Raw genomic sequence first — 22,642 nt, 5'->3', positions numbered from 1 at the left:
GGGGATGAGCGGGAACTGTAGAGAAGCAACAGAATTCAACGCGTAAGGTCAAGATGCTAGAATTTATAAACTAGGGGAAGGTGAAAACCATCAGCATATTTTTAGTTAGGGCTTTCGGGTGATAATATCTTTTACAACATAGATACAGGTAATCTGGCACCTCTGTATATGTTAAATATACAACGTGTGCCAGCAACGAGCCACTATTGTTCAAACCAATATTGTTTTATTTAAATTGTTTTGTAAATGGTTTTTATATTATGTTTTTATTGTATTTTTAAGGTTCTGATATTTTGTAAACCACCCAGAGAGCTTTGGCGATTGAAATGTAATAAATCATCATCCATCCCTGCAGGATGTTCAAACTACATGTTGCTTGAAAGATGTAGCAGGCAGTTATGTCTTTCTTTTCTCCTTACTCAAAAGCAAGCACAGGGGTCCTGATTGGGAATTCCACACCTGCAATTTGCCTTGACAAAAAGTGGATCCATTTGTTTCAATGGATGTAACATGTAGTTTGACCCTTAGGTTTCTTGGAGACAGCTCATTGGAATCCAGCCAAGGAAAGCAATGCATTTGGAATGCACTGGGGGACAGTGAAATAAAGAGAGAGGCATGTGAGGCAAGGCTCCTATACTGATAGTACCTACATGCTTGCTATTCTTAAGAGAATGCAGAAAATATTCCCTTAAGTTGATGGATGAGTGCTCAGAGTCGCTCATTTTTGTTTTACCTCATTCCCACCTTTTGAAAGGATGGGTTCTCCAACAGGTTGCCATTAATAATCTGCATACTGCAGTCTCTGCTCAAAGAAGATTGTTTATTTGGATTTTTGCCATTAGCACACATACCTTTCTATATATAGACAATTTGATTATTTCCAGTTGGTTATAGATGTAGCCTGTAGTTGCTGTGTGTGGGGCGGGGGGTGACTGTTCCCTCTGCACTTACTAAATGGCACCCCTTAGAAACAAACCTTGGACATGGTCCAGAAAGGCAGCTAATAAATATTTAAAGAATGAAATAAGCAAACGAACAAACAATCCCAGCACTGATTCGGTGTTGTGTCACTCCCAGGCTCTCACCACTGTTTCTGTCTCCTGCCTACCCTTTAGGGAAAACTGTTCAGCAGATGGTGAGCAGCATATGAAATGATGTTACTAAAAGGCAGTACATAAAAGATTCCCTAATAGTTTTTCTCCACAAAACCACAGAAAACAGTGCTTCTTTCTCCTTGAACAGGAGCAGCTCCCAGTTGCATCACCTGTCCTAAAACAAGCTTTCAGTGAGGGAAACCGACACCAGTAGTAACTAAATTCACACATGAATGGACCTCACTGCATGAATCACAGCTAAATGTGTGAACTGAATCTGTTGGAAAGCATTGTGGGTTGAGCTGATCTGTGATGGCTCATTCACACATGGAAGTCACCACTCAATGCTGCAGTCATCATGCTAAGTGTATGTGTTTGTGTGTGAATGAATGGGGGGGAGAGAGAGAGAAGTGGACCTAAGCATGTGATGTATCAATGGGGTCAAACAGTCTGATATTCTCATCCATCTCAGTGGAGAAAACTGTGTTTAAATACATTGTGTTACTTTCCACACAATTTTATGCAGAAAGACAGCCAACTGGTAGTCTGAAGGCAGCATCTCCACCCTTATCTGCATGACAGGAGTGCACCCGTGATGGCCCTGCAACTGGAGGCCTCTGTGGCATGCTGTCACTTTGTGTAAGGTCACAATGGTCTCACACACCACTGTTTGTTTGGCCAGAACATTTCTTCATGTGCATTTGTGTGGGGAGTGAGAACACCCAGATGAAAAGCAGCAGGACAGTCATTTGCACAGCACTTCCATTCTGGCTGGTGCCCCTACCCATGTGAAGTTTGCCCAGAGTCAGAGGGAACTCCGAGGTGTGACTTCATACGAGGCATCTGCCAATTTGGAAGTGACACCCTGTTCTCAGTTTTGTTCCTCAAGAGCAGGAATAGTCAATGTGGTTCCTGTGGGCACCAATGTGCCCCCAGACACCTTTCTTGGCACCCACCAAGGTTCACCCACTTTCTTGGCACCCACCACTTAAAAAAAAGAAGCCCATTTTCTTACCAGCAGCTGGGATTGCTGCGAAATAGGTTTCTGTTGGTGCTGAAAATGGTGGGTTCAAATGAGTTGTTTAATGTGTTGCGGCTCAGATCCCACTTCTGCCGTCTATAGGCAAAGTCTTTGGGGCAGGTTACTTGTCCTTTGCCACACCTCCCATAGCAGCCATTTTGTGGTGGTGCCCAAGCCAATTTCTCAAATTGCTCAATGTGTCCACGGCCCCAAAAGGTTGCATACCCCTGCTCAAGAGAGTTTGCGCAAAGGCCTCTGAGACACGTTGACTTCATACACCTGAATACCCCCCATCACCCCAGCTCCTGGGTCCATGGTTCAAAGGATTAACCACCCCCCTTTCAAAAAAAAAAAGTTAAAAGCACAAGCAAAGCTCTTTAACATGCTTCCTTGCCCTTGCTCACTTGTTAATGTGCTCTCTCTCTGCCTAACAAAGTGGTACCACCTTTGACATAATTCATAAATCAAGCTATCAGTTTCAACCCACACAGACCTCACTCTGTGTCCATGCCAATGATAATGTTTCCACTGTACCAAAACACAGCAGTCCTAATTTAAAACATTCTTTTGCCCCGTGTCCACTGGAGTCAAGGGCAGTATTGGTATAAACAAAGCTATTAGGCCTACAGTCTGTATTAGTACTAATTTTTGCTCTAAAAAGGGGCAAAGGGTGGGTGATATATAACACTGGCAATAAATGGGATATATAATACTTGGCAAGATGTGGGCAGGGGCTCAGCAACATATTTTTCAGTTATTAGGGAAGGAAGTGAAATTTACATTTTAATGGAAAGGTGGGATATAAATTTAATTATAATAAACAATTTGGTAAAAATTTGGTAGAGCATCCCATAAAATCACATATCACATCAGTGTGTAAAAGCAACCTAACAGTGAATGAACAGCAGGGAAAGAAAGAAAGAAAGAAAGAAAGAAAGAAAGAAAGAAAGAAAGGGAAAGGGGGGGAGGTGAGAAAGGGAGAAAAATAAGCATTACCTATATATATACACACATACAGATAGATAGATATATACATATGTGACATTTACCTATACATTTGTTATTTCTTGCCTCATAGCCTTCGGGGCAAGTCTCTCTAACATTCCTTTTAGTCCTGGAGATGGGAACTCTGCTGTTCCTATACTCTGTGTAGGAGCTGTAGAGATTGGAGGATTGCCTGATATATTGCTGAGGTCGATAGTCTCTCATGGGGGAGAAATGAGCATAGCTATAGCTATTGTAGTAGGTGCCATAATCTGGCAACCTCTCCAGTCCGGCACAAGATTTGCCATCGCCTAATAAATGTTGTCCAGGGGGACAGATACACTTGAAGCTGCCGGGGCCATTCACGCATTGATTCGCGCAAGGTTTAGGCACTTGTTCACATTCATTAATGTCTGCTCACGTGACATGATTCCAAAGCAACACACCATGTGACAAGGGGAAGGAGGAAAAAACAACACAAAAAACATAAAAAAGTACATCAGCCTGTGGAACAAACTGAAATTACAAACGTGATTCTGAAATCACAAAGCTCAGTTTTGCTGTGCTACACACAATGCATGCATTAGTCTTCCTGAGAAACTGTTCGTGAAAACCATATAATCGTCTTGGCTACTCAAACACACACACACAGACCAGCCCTGGTCTGGCATAACAAGGGGACTTTCAAGGCAAATTAATCTATAAATACAATAAGCAAAATAGAGGCCTGGGAGGATTTCACTTCACTCTGGGCTTTTCCAAAGGCAGCATTCCCTAAGATTGTCAGGTCCAGTCCCTGAGAGGGTTTTCTGAACCTTTAACACAGAGGCAGGCAACCTGGTGCCCTCCAGATGTTTTAGACTACAATTCCCATAATCCCTTTCCATCGGCCATGCCAGCTAGGGCTGATGAGCATTATAGTCTAAAACATCTGGAAGGAACCAGGTTGCCTACCTCTGCTTTAACAACTGCAAACACCTGCGTTGAAATGTGAGCATTCTCTAATGTAAAATTGAGGTTGTAATCTTCGTATGCACACTTTCCTGGGATTAATCCCACTGGGCACAATGGGATTTACTTCCAAGTGAACATGCATGGGATCTCAGTGTAAATTCCTTACCTCTCCCTAAAAAGAAATTGGGTCTTTAGAAAGGCTGTCAAGATGCGTCTTTTCAGTTTAGGCTTTTAAAGTATGTAGCTTTAATATTTTGATGTTTTCGCTGTTTTTAATGCTCTTGTTTTTACTGCTTTGTTTTAAACTGTAGTACACTGCCTTGATGGCTTTTTAGCAGATAAGACAGTGTAGAAATGTTAATAATAACCAAATAAATATAATAAATAAAATTATAAGCTCTTTCCAACAATTAAAAAATGACAATGAAAAATAAATTGAAATGATGTCAGAAGTATAGCAAGCTGGTTTCAGAGATGCGATGTTTCAGTCCATAGCAGAACCTTGAAAGAAGCATGCCATGCTCTTGTACTGCTAAAGCCATGCTTAAAGCAAAACATTTGTTTTGTTAAAGAAAACCCTTTTAATATTAGAATAACCCATACATAAAACACACACGAAGCCCATTTGACAGTATTTAAACCAGCATTAAGTTCAATTGGAGCTTTTTCTCCCATGCAAATAGCAGGACTGATCCAAATAGGGATTGTCATTGTATTAGGGCGAAAGGGTAAAAGCTCCCCTACCAGCACCACCACAATGCCAGGGTCCTGATCTGCACTGGCTGTTTGTGTGAGAAAAATCCTGCTCTCAAAGACAAACCATGTGACCATCATAACGTGTGGTTCACCCCTCAAATAGCTAAGTTTACATCATCTGGCACTGAGTATATGCAGCATGCAGAACCAGCCGTTTGTTATGGAGCGAACTTAATAAGGAAGCATGCAGAATTAGGATTTGTCCTGAATTTATTATGCTGCAACATACATTTCATAAAATGCACTCCATTGTTCTGATACATGCAAGTTTATCTTTATCTGGTGTAATAAAACGTATTTTACTAGCCACATTCACGGGGACTTCTGTGCATTTGTACTTGAAATGAGCCATTCTTTTAATATCTTTTTTCCAGTAAGAGGTCTTAAAGATCCGATTAGTTGTCTCTAGAACCTTTTGCTTTTGAGACAGGCAGCATCTTGAACCATTTTTGTACCTTGAGCAGCAGCCAAAGACAGACAATGAGCCTCAGAATGGCACTAATGTTCATACAACTCCTGCTTCTAACTTACCCATACAGGGTCTTCCAACTCCCTGGGATCTGTACCCTCTTGGGCACACACACCGGTAGCTTCCTCTTGAGTTTTCGCATATCTGGTTGTATCGGCAGTGATGCGTACCGTCTCTGCATTCATCAATATCTGACAAGGAACATAAGCAAATCTCTTTGTTGTTTTTGTGGTAACAGACTGACATAACTACCCCTCTGGAAGTCTTAAAGGTATATGGAACTAGTACTAGTATGTGGAAATTTAGAAGGATGTATTTCTCCTTCCTGATATAGAGCTTCCGTTGGATCCAGGCTCCTCCCACAGAACGTGCCTCTGCCTGATTTTCAAAGAGCCGCCCTTCCCCCCTGCACCAAACTCACCCTATTCAGCAGGGTCCCCTAACCCTCTCTGTAGCATTTTCAGGGGACTAGTCCGCTTCCACCACCCCAGTTGCATACACCTAAATCTGCACCCAGCCCTTTCTCTCCAAGGTTCACCCAAAGCTTTCCGCAACAGCATTTTTAATTCCTTCATTTTCAAGAGCTTATACTTTTCAGCAGCAACAGTATACTATCCTATCCAGAATTCTGACTCCTCCTGGGACCTTTGTTACCAGGATGTGGGAATTAAAGTACCCCATAAAAGCTCTTCTTCCTTTGTTATTCAAAGACAGAATACACCACCAGTCTACTATTTTTCACTGATTGGGTTTGCACAACATGCTAACCCACATTCAGTGGTTGAGTGTGGGTTGTTGTTGAACAGTGTTCATGGGCTAGAGTGCTGTTTGAATCAAGAACATTTTCCACAGGGTGGCTTGTTAACCATACAGTGTGGCTTATTTTTCTCAAACAAGCCACCTTGACAACCCACGGTTTGTTGTTGGGTTGTTCAGGGTGGTTAACAAGCCACACTGCATGGTTAACAAGCCACCCTGAGGAAAATATCCTGGGTTCAGACAACATGCTAACCCACGGTTCAAAAATAACTCACATTCAACCAGGGTTAGCATGTTGTGTGAACAGCCCCATCAGGGAATGAGGAAGACCAAGGCATTAGCCCAACAGAAAGTAAAAGAGTTTCCTTTTCTTTTTATGTTGTGTGGCCATTATTGATTCATGTAGATGTTCATAAGTAGTCATGTTTGAGTTACAATACTCATAAAGTAGTTCATGACTGATATTCACAGACATGATGGAAACTTGGAAAGACACTATTGAAACAGCTGAAGATCTCCTGGTTCTCTGCTATAGGGTGCTTCCAGATTGAGGGCTCTCTCAGCATGATCAGTGAAAAGGCAATGACCAGTTGTTCCATCTTTCCCTCCTTAGCAGATTTTGTTGTGATAAAGAAAAAAAGATGGAAGATACAATGAGAAAAGAGGGTTACAAATGGAAGACGACAACATCAGGACCCACCCACAATTCTGTGAATGATGAAGGACGATTGCATGGTAAAAGCCTCCTCTGGAAGCACCCATTGTCTTTGAAAATAACATGGTAAATAAACATACACACCTACACATGTTCCATTTTCTGCTTTGGTCATTCCATTTGGACACAGATCAATGCATTTATAGCCACCTCGCGTATTCTTGCACAGCTGATCAAGTCTGCACACATTTTGCCTACATTCATTCACATCTTTAAAGAGATAGAAAGTGAAATAGCTAAATGGATTGTATTATGCTTTCACCTCACATGGACTAAGGGCAATCCTCTTTTCTTTACCTCTCTCTCTCTCTCTCCTATATACTTGTGCACCTTTAAAAATCACTAAGGGTTAGTAATGAAAATGTTTGCTCAGAAATCATTGTGCTGCTCAAAAGAAAAGGACTTTTAATTTGCATGTTGCACCAAGGTGAAATCCTATGCATGTTTGGCCAGAAAAAGTCCGACAACTCTCAGCATTCCCTCACCAGAAAAAAGTCCTACAACTCCTAGCATTCCCAAGCTAGCTGACTGGGGAATTCTGAGAGTTGTGGGACTTTTTTTCTGGCTAAACATGCATAGGATTGCACCATTATTTGACCTTTTATTATTACCAAGTGAAAGAGATTTTAATGGAGATGTTCCTTAACATGTATTTCTTCACCGCACCAGCTCCAAGATCTGTTGCTTTTCTCTGGGTGAGGGGAAACAAATACTGCCATTTAGTGAAGATAATCCCAGCACTCCTCAGCCTCTCAGCACAATAAAACTGACTTAAAAATTATGATATTTGAAATATGCATATTTTGGATCCTTACTTGCCTTTAGATCTGAAGATATCTTAAGATAAAGTAAGTTCAGCTCTTTTATTCAGTCAACTGCTGTTTTTTTGCACAAGTATGTAATGTTTGAATTACAAAGATTTACCAGAGATAACTATGAGTCTTATGGCACCCTAAAGTCTAACGAATTTATTATGGCGTATGCTGTTGTGAACTTCAGATGCATGAAGTGTTATCCTGAGTTCCAAGTGTCTATATATGGGACACACATTGATAGTATTTATAATAATGTTTATAATTCCACCCCTCACCAACTCACGATAACACTTCATGCATCTGATGAAGTGGACTGTAGTTCACAAAAGCTTATGCCATACTAAATTTATTGACCTAAAAGGTGCCGCAAGATTCTCTTAGTCTTTCAACCTGCCATTCCCCTGCAAAAGGATCCATCAGTGGTGAAGGGGATCTACTCCTTTGCAACTGAAATGATCCTGAGGAGAGAAGGAATTATTCTCCAAAGACGCACTTCTTAATGAACTCAATCCCTCCCTCTCATCCCCATGAATTTTCATGGGTACTCACTTGTATTTAAATAACCAAGTAGGCAGGAAGCCCAATAAGAATGTTTAGTACTTCAAACAAATGAAAAACTATGTCTTGAATAGCACGGTATTAGACTATATTAAAGCTGACCTCAGGACCTGGCATAAGAGTACACTCTAGATCAATGTCTGCAAGGTTGTGGGCATGCTGGAAGAAATGTTCACCTAAAAGTGATAAACTATTCCTGTCCATTTCTGTGCTATTTCATACCCATGCATTTCCTGCCTTTTAGCTGATATCCTGGATCACATCCACAGTGGAAGCTTCCAATGGTGTTGAAGCAGTGTTGATGACAAGGGTTAGACTCTTGGCATTCATTAACATCTGTTGAAGAGGAAGGGCACCATTAAACATTTCCTACCCTGAAGACTTGCAGCTCTTGTTCCCAGAGGGAACTGCACTACTGCTGCCAAACAAGAGCCAGTCACTGGGGGGTGGGAAGAGGGGTTGCTTAACCCTTGCCCTGCCTGCTCTCTTTTTTTCTGCAGCCACTATTCCACCAGCCAGGGTTGTATGTGTATGTGTGTTTGCCATGTCATGGAGAAAAGCAGCTAGAGCGAAGAAGATGCAGAGAAAAGTGTTGGGGTTTGTGAAGGTTTAAATCCCAGCCTGTTGATTCTCCACTTCAAATAATGCCTTTTCTCACCAGAGATTGGAGATAAGGAAAGGATCCTTTGCTAGCACTAGCAAGAGAAACCCCAGGTGTGTGTGTGTGTGTGTGTGTGTGAGAGAGAGAGAGAGAGAGAGAGAGAAAGAGAAAGTGTGTGTGCACCAATGTGGCCCTGAGGCAAAAAGGAGGTTGTGCACCCCTGCTCTAAATCATGAAGATAGCAGCATAAAATGAAAAGCCACATTACACTTACATGAAAAGAACCTGTGTTTTAGAACAAGTGAGTGAAAGATCACTAATGAAAGACCTCTACTTCATTGGGTTTTTTAGAAACTGCAGAAAGCTTATCAGAGAATCAGAAAGTGAGAAGACAAAATCTCAAAGACCATATATTTCAATCCATTTCTTACTACTTTTAGGGATCCATCCCGCCCTTATGAGAAGTGTTGCTCATTGTAGCCTCATGTTAATTAATGATAGTTGTCGACAGATAAATCCATCTCCATACCTTGGCAACTAAGTCCATCTGATGTTCTTCTGAAGCCAGTCCCACATCGAACCACACAACGATAAGAGCTGATCATGTTCTCACAGTCTTGGCTGGTGTGGCACGAATGCCTGCCTAAGGCACATTCATCAATATCTGCAATAAAGGGCAAGCCATAAGTGTAGACATGCCTCACTGCATATCACAAGAGAAGAAAAGCATCCATTTCATCATGAAGATATAACCCATGTTAATATCTCAGGGCATGGTCTGAAAGCACATAATGCAACAAACTTTCTGAAGCTAAGTCTGGACAGTGCATAAATGGGAGACTGAACTCCATGTACACTACCTTGAATGCCATCATGGAAGAAAGGGAGGATATAAATGTAATGAGCAAACCATAAGAAATCATGTTATCTCATGGTATGCAAATGCTGCCAGAAACAAGTGCAACCCAGTGCAGAGATCAGCATACTTTAGCCAAATGATTTCTAGGATTCATTCTAATGGTCTTAAATCTGTGGTTTGGTGTTCGTTTGCATATCTCCCTTCTCAGGCTACTACATGCCATCTTACCTTGACATGCTCTTCCATCTGCTGATATGGTGAGGCCTTTAGGACATGAGCAATAATAGGTGCCTATAGCATTGTGGCATACATGGGAGCATGGATTTCGAGCTGAACATTCATCTTCATCTAATGATAAAAACAAAACTGAATAAATGTTCAGTGTCATTCGCAGAATATAGCTTAGTACATAGGCTGGCAGTATGAAGCCTGTAGCATCTAGTTAGAGATTGAGATCCACCATGTTATACACTATGGTGAGATGTGGGAGAGGGCCTTCTCTGCTGTGGCACCCCGGTTGTGGAATGCCCTCCTCTTGAAGGCCTGATTGGTGCAGACTAGGGATGGCGGAGAATTCCGCCACGGATCCCAGTGAGGCCGAATGCCAGCGCATTCAGCCCCCCGGAATCCGTGGTGGAGTGAAGCCCTCCCACCCCGCAAAACGCGTGCAAAACAGAGCATACCTGGTGCCGTTCGCCGGTGGGTGCTCCTCGAATGGCGGCGACTGCCAGGAATGCCGTGATAAGCTACGTAAGTATTTATGTAGCCTATCACAGCTAACATGGGGACGCCATTTGCATCCCTGCAGAGGCCGTGATAGGCTACGTAAATACTTACGTAGCCTATCACATCAAAAGGCAGCCATGCAAATGGCAGCTGCCATAGCTGCCGCCATTTGTGTAGCTGCCTTTTGCCGTGATAGGCTACGTAAGTATTTTGCCATGATAGGCTACATAAATATTTGCGTCCCTGCTTTAGCTGTGATAGGCTACGTAAATATTTAAGTAGCCTATCACGGGCTAGTGTAGGGACGCAAATTGCATCCCCTACACAGGACGATATTTGTGTCCATAGCAGCCCGGCAGTGGCTGGAGGCTCTGCTGCGGGTTGGCCTGGCTGGCGGCTCCACAGACTGGCCGCAGAGCGGAGCCGGCCAGGCAGGATTCCAGAGGGGAGGAACGGATCGCCTCCCCCCTGTCGAGGATTCCAGGGGGAGGAACGGATCGCCTCCCCTCAACTGTGGACCCCAGCGGAGCCAGGTAAGCGGGGTTTCGTACACCCCTAGTGCAGATGTTGGTTTCATTTCAGTGCTAAGTTAAAACACATCTTTTTACCAAAGCCTTTGAGGGTGAAATGAATTCCCTAAAGTTGCACACTGTTTTAACTGTTTTATTGTTTTAGATTTTTAGATTGGTATTAGCTTGTTTAATGATTTAATATGCTTTTAGCTGTTCAAATTGTTTATTGTTTTATACTGTTTAAACTGATTTTATCTGCATGCCGCCCTGAGATCTGAATGATATAGGGCAGGATACAAATGTTTTAAATTAAAAAAAAATGTTCATGTTTAAGAACAACAATAAGGAGGAAGAGAAGGATCCAACCCCCACTACATAACTAATGCGAGCCAAACTGCAGCTACAGTTTGAACATACTAAAAATACTAAAGGATAGGAAGTAAAGCAGCAAGGAAAAACATGCATAAACTCAGTTGTGTTTTAAAAACCCATTTCCCCCATATTCACATGAAGGGATATTGCAATTATAATTTTGGTTTTTAAACAAAAACATGGTGGTAAAAAAGTGTTTGAAAGTGCAACAATGACCTCCACACACCCCAAATGTTAAAGGATCAGAATGGAAGCCAGGACCCCCAAATTCTATTTTGCTTTGAAACCCAGTCTCAACAATTCTATGTGTAAATGCCAGTATACTTCCACAGGCGATATTGTATTTTTCTAAAGTTAAAAGTAACAATTTCTGACTAAGACTACTGTGTAAGAGCAATATGTTCATCAGCTGTAGTTTAATATCCTCCAATCTATATGAAACAAAAGGGACAGGGAGCAATCTAGAAAATTGGAAGGGTAATATGTGCAGCAAAGGGCCTTTGTAGGCAGAAGGACTCAAAGTAGACAGACAAGGCAGTAAATGGAGCATTCTATATTTAGTTATATTTCTAGCCATCCTCTTACCTAAGCAGTAGGGCCCAGAAGACTCTAAACCAAACCCATTAGGACATTGGTTACTGTGGTCTCCTGCGGATCAAGGAAGCCAAAGGTTATTCAGACTGACAAAAACTCCAAGTAGTATCAAATATCTGAAGGACTGTCACATAGAAGATGGAGTAAATGCCATCTTCTGCTGCCCCCAGAGGGCAGGACTAGAACCAGTGGGTGGAAACTGCAGGGAAGCTTCTTCTTAACGGTAAGAGCTGTTCAACAAAGGAAAAAACTGCCTCAGGAGGAGGTGAGTTGCTTCGCTGGAGGTGTTTAAACAGAGGCTGAATGAACATTTGACAGCACTGCTGTAGTTGCATCCTGCACTGCAGATCCTGTATTGAGCAGGGAATTGGGCTGATGACCTCCAAGTAGGGATGTGTGGATTTTGTTACATCCATTCCATCTGTGCTTCACAGATTGTCAGGCATTTTTCATTGCATTGTTCGCTTATTCACAGTATTGGATTGTTTAAAGAAATTAGTTCTACTTCTGCAAATTCACATTTGTGCAAGTGCATTAGTACGCATTACCACTAATGCGCATTAATGCAAATCCCTGCCAAAAGTGAAAACCGTTCCACAAGTCTGCAGAATCCATGTGACTCAAGAAATCCGAACTCATTTGAATCCGTTGCTGATTTCTCCAACATCCCTACCTCCAAGGTTCCTTACAACTAAGTGATTCTGTTGTTACATTTCTTCTTTGAAGTCTTTTGCTGTGCATTTTGGTTGAAAAGTTATCTATTCAGAACTAAACAAATGTTTATGCAAAAATCTACTGCTCTCAAGGTGTACAAGATGTGTTTCTATGTAACACAATGAAAAAAACCCAATCCAGACTAAAAAAATGTGTTCAGGTTGATGGTAAGAGAAGAACCTACACTAGCATGCCAGATGCTGTGACTGAAGGAGACTGTCCTTCTTTATTAGCATAGAAGAACTGCTTACTTTCAGTCTATTGGGAAGATGGAAAGGGCTAATGTGAAATATTGAAATTTACAGTAGAAAATGGCTTATGCATGTTGGGGGCTCCTTTGCTCACATTTACCCAAGAGTGGCATGCTTGTTGTAGGTCACAGGCTTCTCAAAGGATGTCTGTGCCTTGAAAAAACTTATGTATAAAATAATCCACAGGTAAGATATGGAATCCCTATCAGGACATAAAAATCCAGGCACAAAGTTGTATAGGGTTGTACAAATTTGAGTCTTTTTTCAGTACTGGACTTGATGACCTTCATGCTGCTTTCCAAGTTTGTGACTTTACTGAGACATTTTAGCAAATCACCACCGCCACATATTGCTGTACATATTAACAACTATCTGTAATATTTGTACATATTAACAACTATCTGCGAGCAATACCTTTTGTAACAGAAGCATGGATTGTAAAAGTGAGAGCTTCTTCGAGTGGGTTGTATTCTGTTTCAACAGAAGATGCTTGGAGTGTTTCAACCAGGAAGGGCATTGCTCCACGATTCTGATCATAGGTAATGGTATGGTTCCAGGTATATGGCATACTAACTCCATCTATGGCGAAGAGTTGTGTAGAGTAAGCATAGAGCTGACCAGGGCCTGTCTGAATGTAATCTTCTGTATAGTCCTGAAATGAACATCACAACTCCAGGTTAAGCAGACATTAGATGGGACACTTTTCTCATTCATTCACCAGGCTTCCCAGTGAGTATGCCTAACGTGCAGGAATATGCAACCATCGGCACAACCATTCCTTAAAATGAATCAACTGATATGTAGGTGATGTAATCGCATGATATAGCCCTCCGACCCCCCCTCAAACAAATGACCACCAGTAGCACATCCAGTTAAAGTTTATAGATTTAATTTTTTAACATTAAAAATGTAATTTTTAATAGATTATATATATGTGTGTGTGTGTGTGTGTGTGTGTGTAAACAGACTTTAAAATGTGATAATGTCACAGTGTGTGTGTGTGTATTTATATAATATATATATATATATACACACACACACACACACACACACACACATACATAAACTATATATATATGTATGTATGTGTGTATGGTTTTAAATCTATAAAATTTTAAAAATTTAAATTTTAAAACTTTTAAATTTTTAAATGGGTGCACTGCTTGTAGTCATTTGCTTTGTTCTGGAGTTCCTTAAAATGGTTGTAATTCAGTCCTGTAATGAAACACTAAAAATATTTCCTCCAGTTCCTCCACTTTAGAAGGTGAATCAGTGGATCCCCAAACAGAAGAAAATACTTTGAAATGTGGACTATGACAAGGAACGTAAATGTTTTCAATAAGACCTTTTGCTTAGTGCCCATATTTAGTGCCACATCCAGGGACTGGTGGGTGTGGCAGTAAATATCTTGAATCTAAACATGAACCAGAAGGCAGTTTGCTGTTGAAATCCAAACAAATTCTGAAATTTGTGCATGCAAAAATGTGTACATTTCAGAAACTGTGAGAAAAAGAGTGTATTTCAAAAAATACACACACATACAAATGCATATATTTGAAAAGGATGCATACAAAAATGTTTTATTGATTGGAAAATTGCTTGAAAAAATGCGTACATCGAAAAAGTGCACATACGCGTACATTTTAAAAATACATATTTTAAAAAGTGGGCACAGAAATATACTCATTTTCACGTGGACAAAGAAATAAATCAAAGTCTGATGCAGAATTGGGATGGAACAAATTTAGCATTGGAAAAATGAGAACCTGAGTGAAATCAAGCTTGACAGATTTGCCCATCTCTAGCCAGACTCAGGATAGGTTTTTTTAAAACAACAACAACAACACAAAGAACGGAATATCAAAGCTTTTGAATAAAAAAAATATTAATATTTAATATGTTTTGATTTTGTTATATGAACATTCCTTTACAGTAGGCAGTGCCCTTAAAGCATAGTATTTCAAATAGGTGCTCTCTTTTTTTCTACCTAGGAATTATATCTTTAAATTCTCACACACACCCAAGGCACTTACACACCAACTCTCAAATAACAGTAATACACTCTAGAACTAATGCCAGAGTAAATAGGGTGTAAATGGACTTGAATGAACCATACACAGATAAAGCAGCATACTGCTGAATGTCCTACTGAGATAGGCTACTGCTGTTTAAGAGTGTAGGCATAAACACATCTGTAGAATGAAAGTGTCCCATCCTGTCAGGGCATAATGGGGAGTTCTGCTACGCAACACTTGCTATCTCAATTTTTATTTTTTGGTGGGGCCTCCTCACTCTTTGGGTCACTCACGGTAACCACTTCTAACTAATAAGCTCAATGGGAACTCTCTAACATACTGGATCGTCAGCAAACCCCCAGCAATGCTACACGTCTCAATAATTCATTCTTGCCATGTCATGTTATTTAATTGCAAGCCAAATGCCACACAAAATTATACAGTGTTTGGCAGGAAGACAACATCGAAGTAATTAAACAAATAAAAAAGACCTCAGTGAATTCGAACTATTTATTTATTCATTCATTCATTCATTCATTCCATTTCTATACCGCCCAATAGCCGAAGCTCTCTGGGCGGTTCACAAAAATTAAAACCAAACAGCACACAGTAAAACAATTTAAAATATATAGAACATTAAAACCACAATATAACAATACAACCACAATAAAACTTAGCAGCAGGTGTGAACTAAAATACATCTAGGCATTTACATCAAAGAATCATATTTACAGTTAACTGTGACGGCAGGTAGGGCTTCAGCACGAATTTTTTGAAGCTGCTAAGGCAAACAGCGTGACCTGCTGAGTCACTTGACTATCTTGACTAGGCAGCAGGTAGCTTGTATTTCTTAAGGGTTGTTGTTGTTCAGTCGCTCAGTCGTGTCTGACGCTTCGTGACCCCATGGACCATAGCACGCCAGGCCTTCCTGTCCTGCGCTCTCTCCCGGAGCGTGCTCAAGTCCATATTCATTGCATCGGTGATGCTATCTAGCCATCTCATCCTTTGCCGTCCCCTTCTCTTTTTGCCTTCAATCTTTCCCAGCATTAGGGTCTTTTCCAGGAAGTTTTCTCTTCGCATTAGGTGGCCAAAATATTTGAGCTTCAGCTCCAGTATCTGTGCTTCCAATGAGCAGTCAGGGTTGATTTCCTTTAGGATCGACTGATTTGACCTCCTTGTAGTCCAGGGGACTCGTAAGAATGTTCTCCAGCACCACAGTTCAAAAGCATCGATTCTTCGAAAACCATGGCTTTGATTATATGAACCTTTGTCGGCAAGGTGATGTCTCTGCTTCTTACTATGCTGTCTAGGTTTGCCATAGCTTTCCTCCCAAGGAGCAAGCGTCTTTTAATTTCATGGCTACAGTCACCGTCTGCGGTGATCTTGGAGCCCAAGAAAATAAAATCTGTCACGGCTTCCATTTCTTCCCCTTCCATATGCCAGGAAGTGATGGGGCCAGATGCCATGATCTTCGTTTTTTTAATGTTGAGTTTCAAACCAGCTTTTGCACTCTCCACTTTCACCCTCAACAAGAGGCTCTTGAGATCCTCTTCGCTTTCTTCCATTAGGGTGGTGTTGTCTGCGTATCTGAGGTTGTTGATAATTCTCCCGGCAGTCTTAATTCTGACCTGTGATTCATCCAACCTGGTGTTTCTCATGATGTACTCTGCATATAAATTAAATAAGCAGGACGACAATATACAGCCTTGTCGTACTCCTTTCCCAATTTTGAACTAATTGGTTGTTCCATGTCCGGTTCTTACTGTTGTTTCTTGACCCTCGTGCAGGTTTCTCAGGAGACAAGTAAGGTGGTCTGGTACTCCCATCTCTTTAAGAATTTGCCACAGTTTGTTGTGATCCACACAATCAAAGGCTTTAGCGTAGTTAATGAAGCAGAAATAGACGTTCTTCTGGAATTCTCTTGCATTCTGCATGATCCAGCGAAAGTTGGCGATTTGATCTCTAGTTCCTCTGCCTCTTCGAAACCCAGCTTGTACTTCTGGTAGTTCTCGGTTCACATACTGCTGAAGCCTAGCTTGTAGAATTTGGAGCATAACCTTGCTGGCATGTGAAATGAGCGCAATTGTACAGTAGTTTGAACTCTCTTTGGCATTGCCCTTCTTCAGAATTGGAATGTAAACTGACCTTTTCCAGTCTTGTGGCCATTGTTGAGTGTTCCAAATTTGTTGGCATATTGAGTGCAGCACTTTAACAGCATCATCTTTTAGGATTTTAAATAGCTCAGCTGGAATACTGTCATCTCCACTAGCTTTGTTGTTAGTAATGCTTCCTAAGGCCCACTTGACTTCAGGATGTCCGGCTCAAGTGCAGTGACCGCACTGTCATGGCTATCAGGGACATTAAGATCTTTCCTGTATAGTTCTTCTGTGTATTCTTGCCACCTCTTCTTAATCTCATCTGCTTCTGTTAGGTCCCTGCCTCCTTTGTCCTTTATCATGCCTGTCTTTGCACAAAACGTTCCCTTGAGATCTCCCGATTTTCTTGAAGAGATCTCTAGTCTTTCCCATTCTATTGTTTTCTTTGATTTCTTTGCATTGTTCATTTAAGAAGGCCTTCTTGTCTCTCCTTGCTATTCTCTGGAACTCTGCATTCAGTTGGATATATCTTCCCCTTTCGCCTTTGCTTTTTGCTTCCCTTCTTTCTTCAGCTACTTTTAAAGCCTCATCAGACAGCCACTTTGCTTTCTTGCATTTCTTTTTCTTTGGGATGGATTGAGTTGCTGCCTCCTGAACAATGTTACGGACCTCTGTCCATAGTTCCTCAGGCACTCTGTCAATCAGGTCTAATCCCTTAAATCTATTCCTCACCTCCACTGTATATTCATAAGGGATATGATTTAGGTCATACCTGAATGCTTTAGTGGTTTTCCTACGTTCTTCAACTGAAGCTGAAATTTTGCAATAAGAAGCTCATGATCTCAGCCACAGTCAGCTCCAGGTCTTGTTTTTACTGACTGTATAGAGCTTCTCCATCTTTGACTGCAAAGTACATAATCAATCTGGTTTCAATATTGACCATCTGGTGATGTCCATGTGTAGAGTCGCTTCTTGTGCTGTTGGAAAAGAGTGTTTGCTATGATCAGCGTGTTCTCTTGGCAAAACTCTATTAGCCTTTGTCCTGCTTCATTTTGTACACCAAGGCCATGCTTGCCTGTTATCCTGGTGATTTCTTGACTTCCTACTTTAGCATTCCAATCCCCTATGATGAAAAGGACATCTTATTTTGGTGTTAGTTCTAGAAGGTGTTGTAGGTCTTCATAGAACCAATCAACCTCAGCTTCTTCAGCATCAGTGGTTGGGGCACAGACTTGAATTACTGTGATGTTGAATGGTTTGCCTTGGATTCGTACTGAGATCATTCTATTGTTTTTGAGATTGTACCCCAGTACTGCTTTTCCCACCTTTTTGTTGACTATTAGTGCTACTCCATTTCTTCTACGGGATTCTTGCCCACAGTAGTAGATATAATGGTCACCTGAATTAAAATCGCCCATGCTTGTCCATTTTAGTTCACTGATTCCCAAGATGTCGATATTCAATCTTGCCATCTCATGTTTGACCACCTCCAGCTTACCTTGATTCATTGATCTTACATTCCAGGTTCCTAAACAATACTGTTATTTAAAGCATCGGACTTTCTTTTCACCTTATATTCCCAAGACGTTTTGAATGTGGTAATGCATATAAAGGACACACCAATAGACACAGCATATCAGATCTTCAGTTTCTGGGGAAATAATTCCTTCTTAAGCAATAGGCAAAGTTGTAACTAATTTGTGTGTCTGGCTGCTGAAAGCACCGCCCTGCATTTGGAAGGCAGAGCTCACGTTCAATAAAGAGGCAAGTGAAAGTGTGCCGGACTGACAGAACAGAAGAAGAAGAGAAAACACGGCTTTAAAAATAGAAGAGCTGAGATTAACAGCGGTGCAGCTTTATTATAATTGCAGAGCAGAAGATCCTGAAAGAAAACAAAGTGAGCAATAGGCATGTGCAAATTTGCCTTTGTCCAGTCTAGGGGATGTCCATTGTGGAGAAATCCTGCCCTCCCTGGGTTCAGTGAATTTCCCCAGAGCCTCCTGCCTGGCGTATGCTTTGCCTTTTAAAAACAGCAAGATGCATAAATTGCTTAAGCAATTTACTTATCTTGGGCAAATTAGGGCTGTAATTTGCGTATTTAGTGTATTTTACACAAATGGCGGCTGCAAAGTGCTTAGTTATATGGAAATTGCAACCACAATTTGTGCATAACTAAGCACTTTACGGACACGATTTGTGCGAAATACGCTAATTATGGCCATAATTTGCCCAAGATAAGTAAACTGCTTACACAATTTATGCATCTTGCCATTTTTAAAGGGGAAACGTACACCGAAGTCTGCAAGCAGTTCACAATCCTCCTGCTGTCCCTGGCAGTGGCAACACTGCAGGGAGAGTCGGTCTGCTGTGGATTTCAGAGGTTGGATTCTTAGGAATCCAATCTCATTTAAACCTATCGAGGATTTCTCCAGCATCCTTAGTAAGCAATATGGTCCAAAAGAGCAATTCTCGATGATCAGAAGCCCCTGTACTCAGAGTGATGGTGCATTAGAGGGGGAGGGAAGGAGACTGGAAGAAGCTTAGGATAACTGATACCCTGGCCTCTCTGGTCTCCTCCCCCCCTGCCCACTGGAATGCCCCCCTTCCCTCTTTCTGAGGTCTATTTTCTGACCTTGGAGGCCAGCCAGCATGGAAGAAACTACGTCAGCTGCGAGGGGGCAGGTCAGATCTCTGACTCCCCTTCCAAAGTTGGAATGCTGTCTCCAACTTTAGAGGGGGGAATCCCCACTATCCTATGGCTCCTCAGACTATGTGAAGGGGCCAAAGGATTGCTCCCTAAAAAGACTAGAGACAAATCTTGGCCTACATAATGAACAGATAGTCCAATAGAACCCTTTCCCTACAGACCTCTTAAACAATTATGATAGTAGCATCATATGACACGCTAACGGTATAATAGCTGAATGTATTAAATATAGAAGGAAAAACCCTAAAGAGTAATATGTATGGTTGTGGCAATGTCTTGACTTACCTTTACATTAACATCAGCTGATGACTGTAACTGTAGTATGTGGCCACTGATGACAACATCCAAGAGTAAAAAACTGTCGGAGTCCAAGCCACGGGCAATGTGAGTCATTCGTAAGATCTCCCCTGTGAATTTTAATAATTGTAGTAATTCATAAGCAACCTAGGGCTCGAAATTAACTAACAGTGAACCATTTAAATGTGCACTAAATTTTTTAAAGCCACCAGCTTGGTGTGGACAGTTCAAAGGGACTACACAAGGACCTGTACCAAAAATGGCCGAACTCATCTTTTTTTCTCAGTCTGCACTCACACCTTTATAGGCTGGTTAATGGTTCTCAAAGTAAGAAACAGACACAAACAGGAGGCAAAATATGGAAAATGTGACAACAGTAAATAGTTCTAAAGAAAACATTGTATTAGATATGCAGAATGGAAACCTGTATCACATTTTAACTAACCAGTAGCAAATTCCACTTGTGTCTCTCTCTTGAAAACTGCATTGGTGAGTGAAAAACCATTCATAGCTTCCCCAATTTCCTTGGCTGTTGTCCAGTAAATAGGACTCAGAATAGAAACTAGTGCTCTCATTGCTGGACCTTTAAGGGGAAAATACATTGTTATAAGCACAGCAACATTTGTTTTTTTATAAGCATCCTCTGTTTTCATATTTTTTGCATTACTTCCGAGGACCCCCCACACACACACACACACACCAAATTTGGCTTAAAACATCATGTGACCCTGAATGAACTTTTTTCTTTGTTACTGATTGCAGTAAATATTTCATAAAACAGAGAAGCCAGTCATAACCCTGGAGTTTACAGTGAGAGAGTTGGTGAAAACACAGTGGTCTGAATGGGCTCTCTTCCTTTCTGGGTTTTTCTTATTGCTGCTGAAAGATATGGTGTCACTCTAGCTAGTCATTATCCTATTTGAAATAGATGTGCAAACTCAAATTTCACATTTCATTGGTCTTCTCTCTGAACTAGCTATATGCTTTGCCATTCATACAGCAGTTTTGCATATCATTGTCAGACACAGGAGGATGTGCCCAGTATATGTTACCTGCAAGGATGTGATACCTAGCGGTAGTAAGACAAAGTAAACAATGCTGTCTCCTAGCCATGATGAACATGGGCCATTCTTGCCAACTGTAATCCAGTATTTCAGCTGACTTAAACTGTATATGTTTGATAAATGTAAGTAAAATCTCTACTATAAAAGAATCAGACATACCAAGACTACGAGGGATATTTGTAATTTTGGCTTGTATCCTTCTAGTGTCCACATCTGGATTTTCTATTATGGTGGCATTCAGGAAAGCTACTCCAAACTCAATGTTGTTAATATTGCCAATGACACTTCCTCTAGTGCGTGGAGGCCCACCTATAGACAGGGAAATTGGGGAGGGGAAAGGAAGTACAATTAAATTATGGAATTCACTCCCACAAGATGTAGTAATAGCTGCTAGCTTGAATGGATTTAAAAGGGAATTAGACAAATTCAAAAAGGATATGGCTATCAGGGGCCAATAGTCCTGGTGGCTATATATTATTATCTCCAGTAACAGAAGCAGTATGCCTCTCAATACAAGTTGCTGGGGAACATGAGCAGGAGGTTATTATTGCACACATGCCCTGTTTGTGGGCTTTCCATAGGATCTGGTTGGCCACTGTGGGAACAGAATGCTGGACTAGATAAGCTGTGGGTCTGATCCAACAGGGCTCTTTCTACATCCTTTGTAGCCAAAGGAGGCGGACATCTATGCAGTCGGTAAAAACAAGACCTGGAGCTGATTGTAGTTCAGATCATGAACTTCTTATTGCACAATTTTGAATCAGACTAAAGAGAATAGGGAAGACCCACAGATCAGTTAGATATGAGCTCACTAATATTCCTCATGAATATGCAGTGGAGGTGAAGAATAGATTTAAGGGACTAGATTTAGTAGATAGGGTCCCAGAAGAACTATGGACAGAAGTTCGCAACATTGTTCAGGAGGCAGCAACAAAAAACGTCCCAAAGAAAAAGAAAACCAAGAAGGCAAGATAGCTGTCTGCTGAGACACTGGAAGAAGCCCAAGAAAGAGGGAAAGCAAAAGGCAACAGTGATAGGGGGAGATATGCCCAATTAAATGCAAAATTCCAGAGGTTAGCCAGAAGAGATAAGGAATTATTTTTAAACAAGCAATGCGTGGAAGCGGAAGAAGATAATAGAATAGGAAGGACAAGAGACCTCTTCCAGAAAATTAGAAACATCGTAGGTAAATTCCAGGCAAAAATGGGTATGATCAAAAACAAAGATGGCAAGGACCTAACAGAAGCAGAAGAGATCAAGAAAAGGTGGCAAGAATATATGGAAGATCTGTATAGGAAGGATAATAATATCGGGGATAGATGGACGGTGTGGTCAGTGAGCTAGAGCCAGACATCCTGAAGAGTGAGGTTGAATGGGCCTTAAGAAGCATTGCTAATAACAAGGCAGCAGGAGATGATGGTATCCCGGCTGAACTGTTTAAAATCTTGCAAGATGATGCTGTCAAGGTGATGCATGCCATATGCCAGCAAATTTGGAAAACACAAGAATGGCCAACAGATTGGAAAAGATCAACCTATATCCCCATACCAAAAAAAGGGAAGCACCAAAGAATGTTCAAACTATCGAACAGTGGCACTTATTTCACATGCCAGTAAGGTAATGCTCAAGATCTTGCAAGGTAGACTCCAGCAATTCATGTAATGAGAATTGCCAGATGTACAAGCTGGGTTTAGAAAAGGCAGAGGAAC

At 41.2% G+C, this 22,642-nt stretch overlaps 1 protein-coding gene across 1 annotated transcript in view; it reads right to left on the bottom strand.

Annotated features, from left to right (window-relative positions):
• HMCN1 (hemicentin 1) overlaps positions 1 to 22,642 on the bottom strand; it is a 349,376-nt gene that overhangs the window by 3,690 nt on the left and 323,044 nt on the right. The window contains exons 94-104 of the mRNA XM_084848192.1: positions 21,093 to 21,242; positions 20,315 to 20,452; positions 19,858 to 19,979; positions 13,169 to 13,406; positions 11,781 to 11,843; positions 9,814 to 9,933; positions 9,256 to 9,390; positions 8,348 to 8,461; positions 6,837 to 6,962; positions 5,341 to 5,469; positions 3,165 to 3,512 (exon numbers count right to left, since the gene is read on the bottom strand). Of these exons, the coding sequence (XP_084704318.1) occupies positions 3,165 to 3,512; positions 5,341 to 5,469; positions 6,837 to 6,962; positions 8,348 to 8,461; positions 9,256 to 9,390; positions 9,814 to 9,933; positions 11,781 to 11,843; positions 13,169 to 13,406; positions 19,858 to 19,979; positions 20,315 to 20,452; positions 21,093 to 21,242 (1,683 nt within the window). The remainder of the gene's footprint in view (positions 1 to 3,164; positions 3,513 to 5,340; positions 5,470 to 6,836; positions 6,963 to 8,347; positions 8,462 to 9,255; positions 9,391 to 9,813; positions 9,934 to 11,780; positions 11,844 to 13,168; positions 13,407 to 19,857; positions 19,980 to 20,314; positions 20,453 to 21,092; positions 21,243 to 22,642) is intronic.

This window comes from Heloderma suspectum, chromosome 4 (genome assembly GCF_057233095.1).
Source record: "Heloderma suspectum isolate Gila_16-S chromosome 4, 16-S_ref, whole genome shotgun sequence".
Classification (NCBI taxonomy): domain Eukaryota; kingdom Metazoa; phylum Chordata; class Lepidosauria; order Squamata; family Helodermatidae; genus Heloderma; species Heloderma suspectum.
This window is presented reverse-complemented; position numbering and strand designations above follow the sequence as displayed.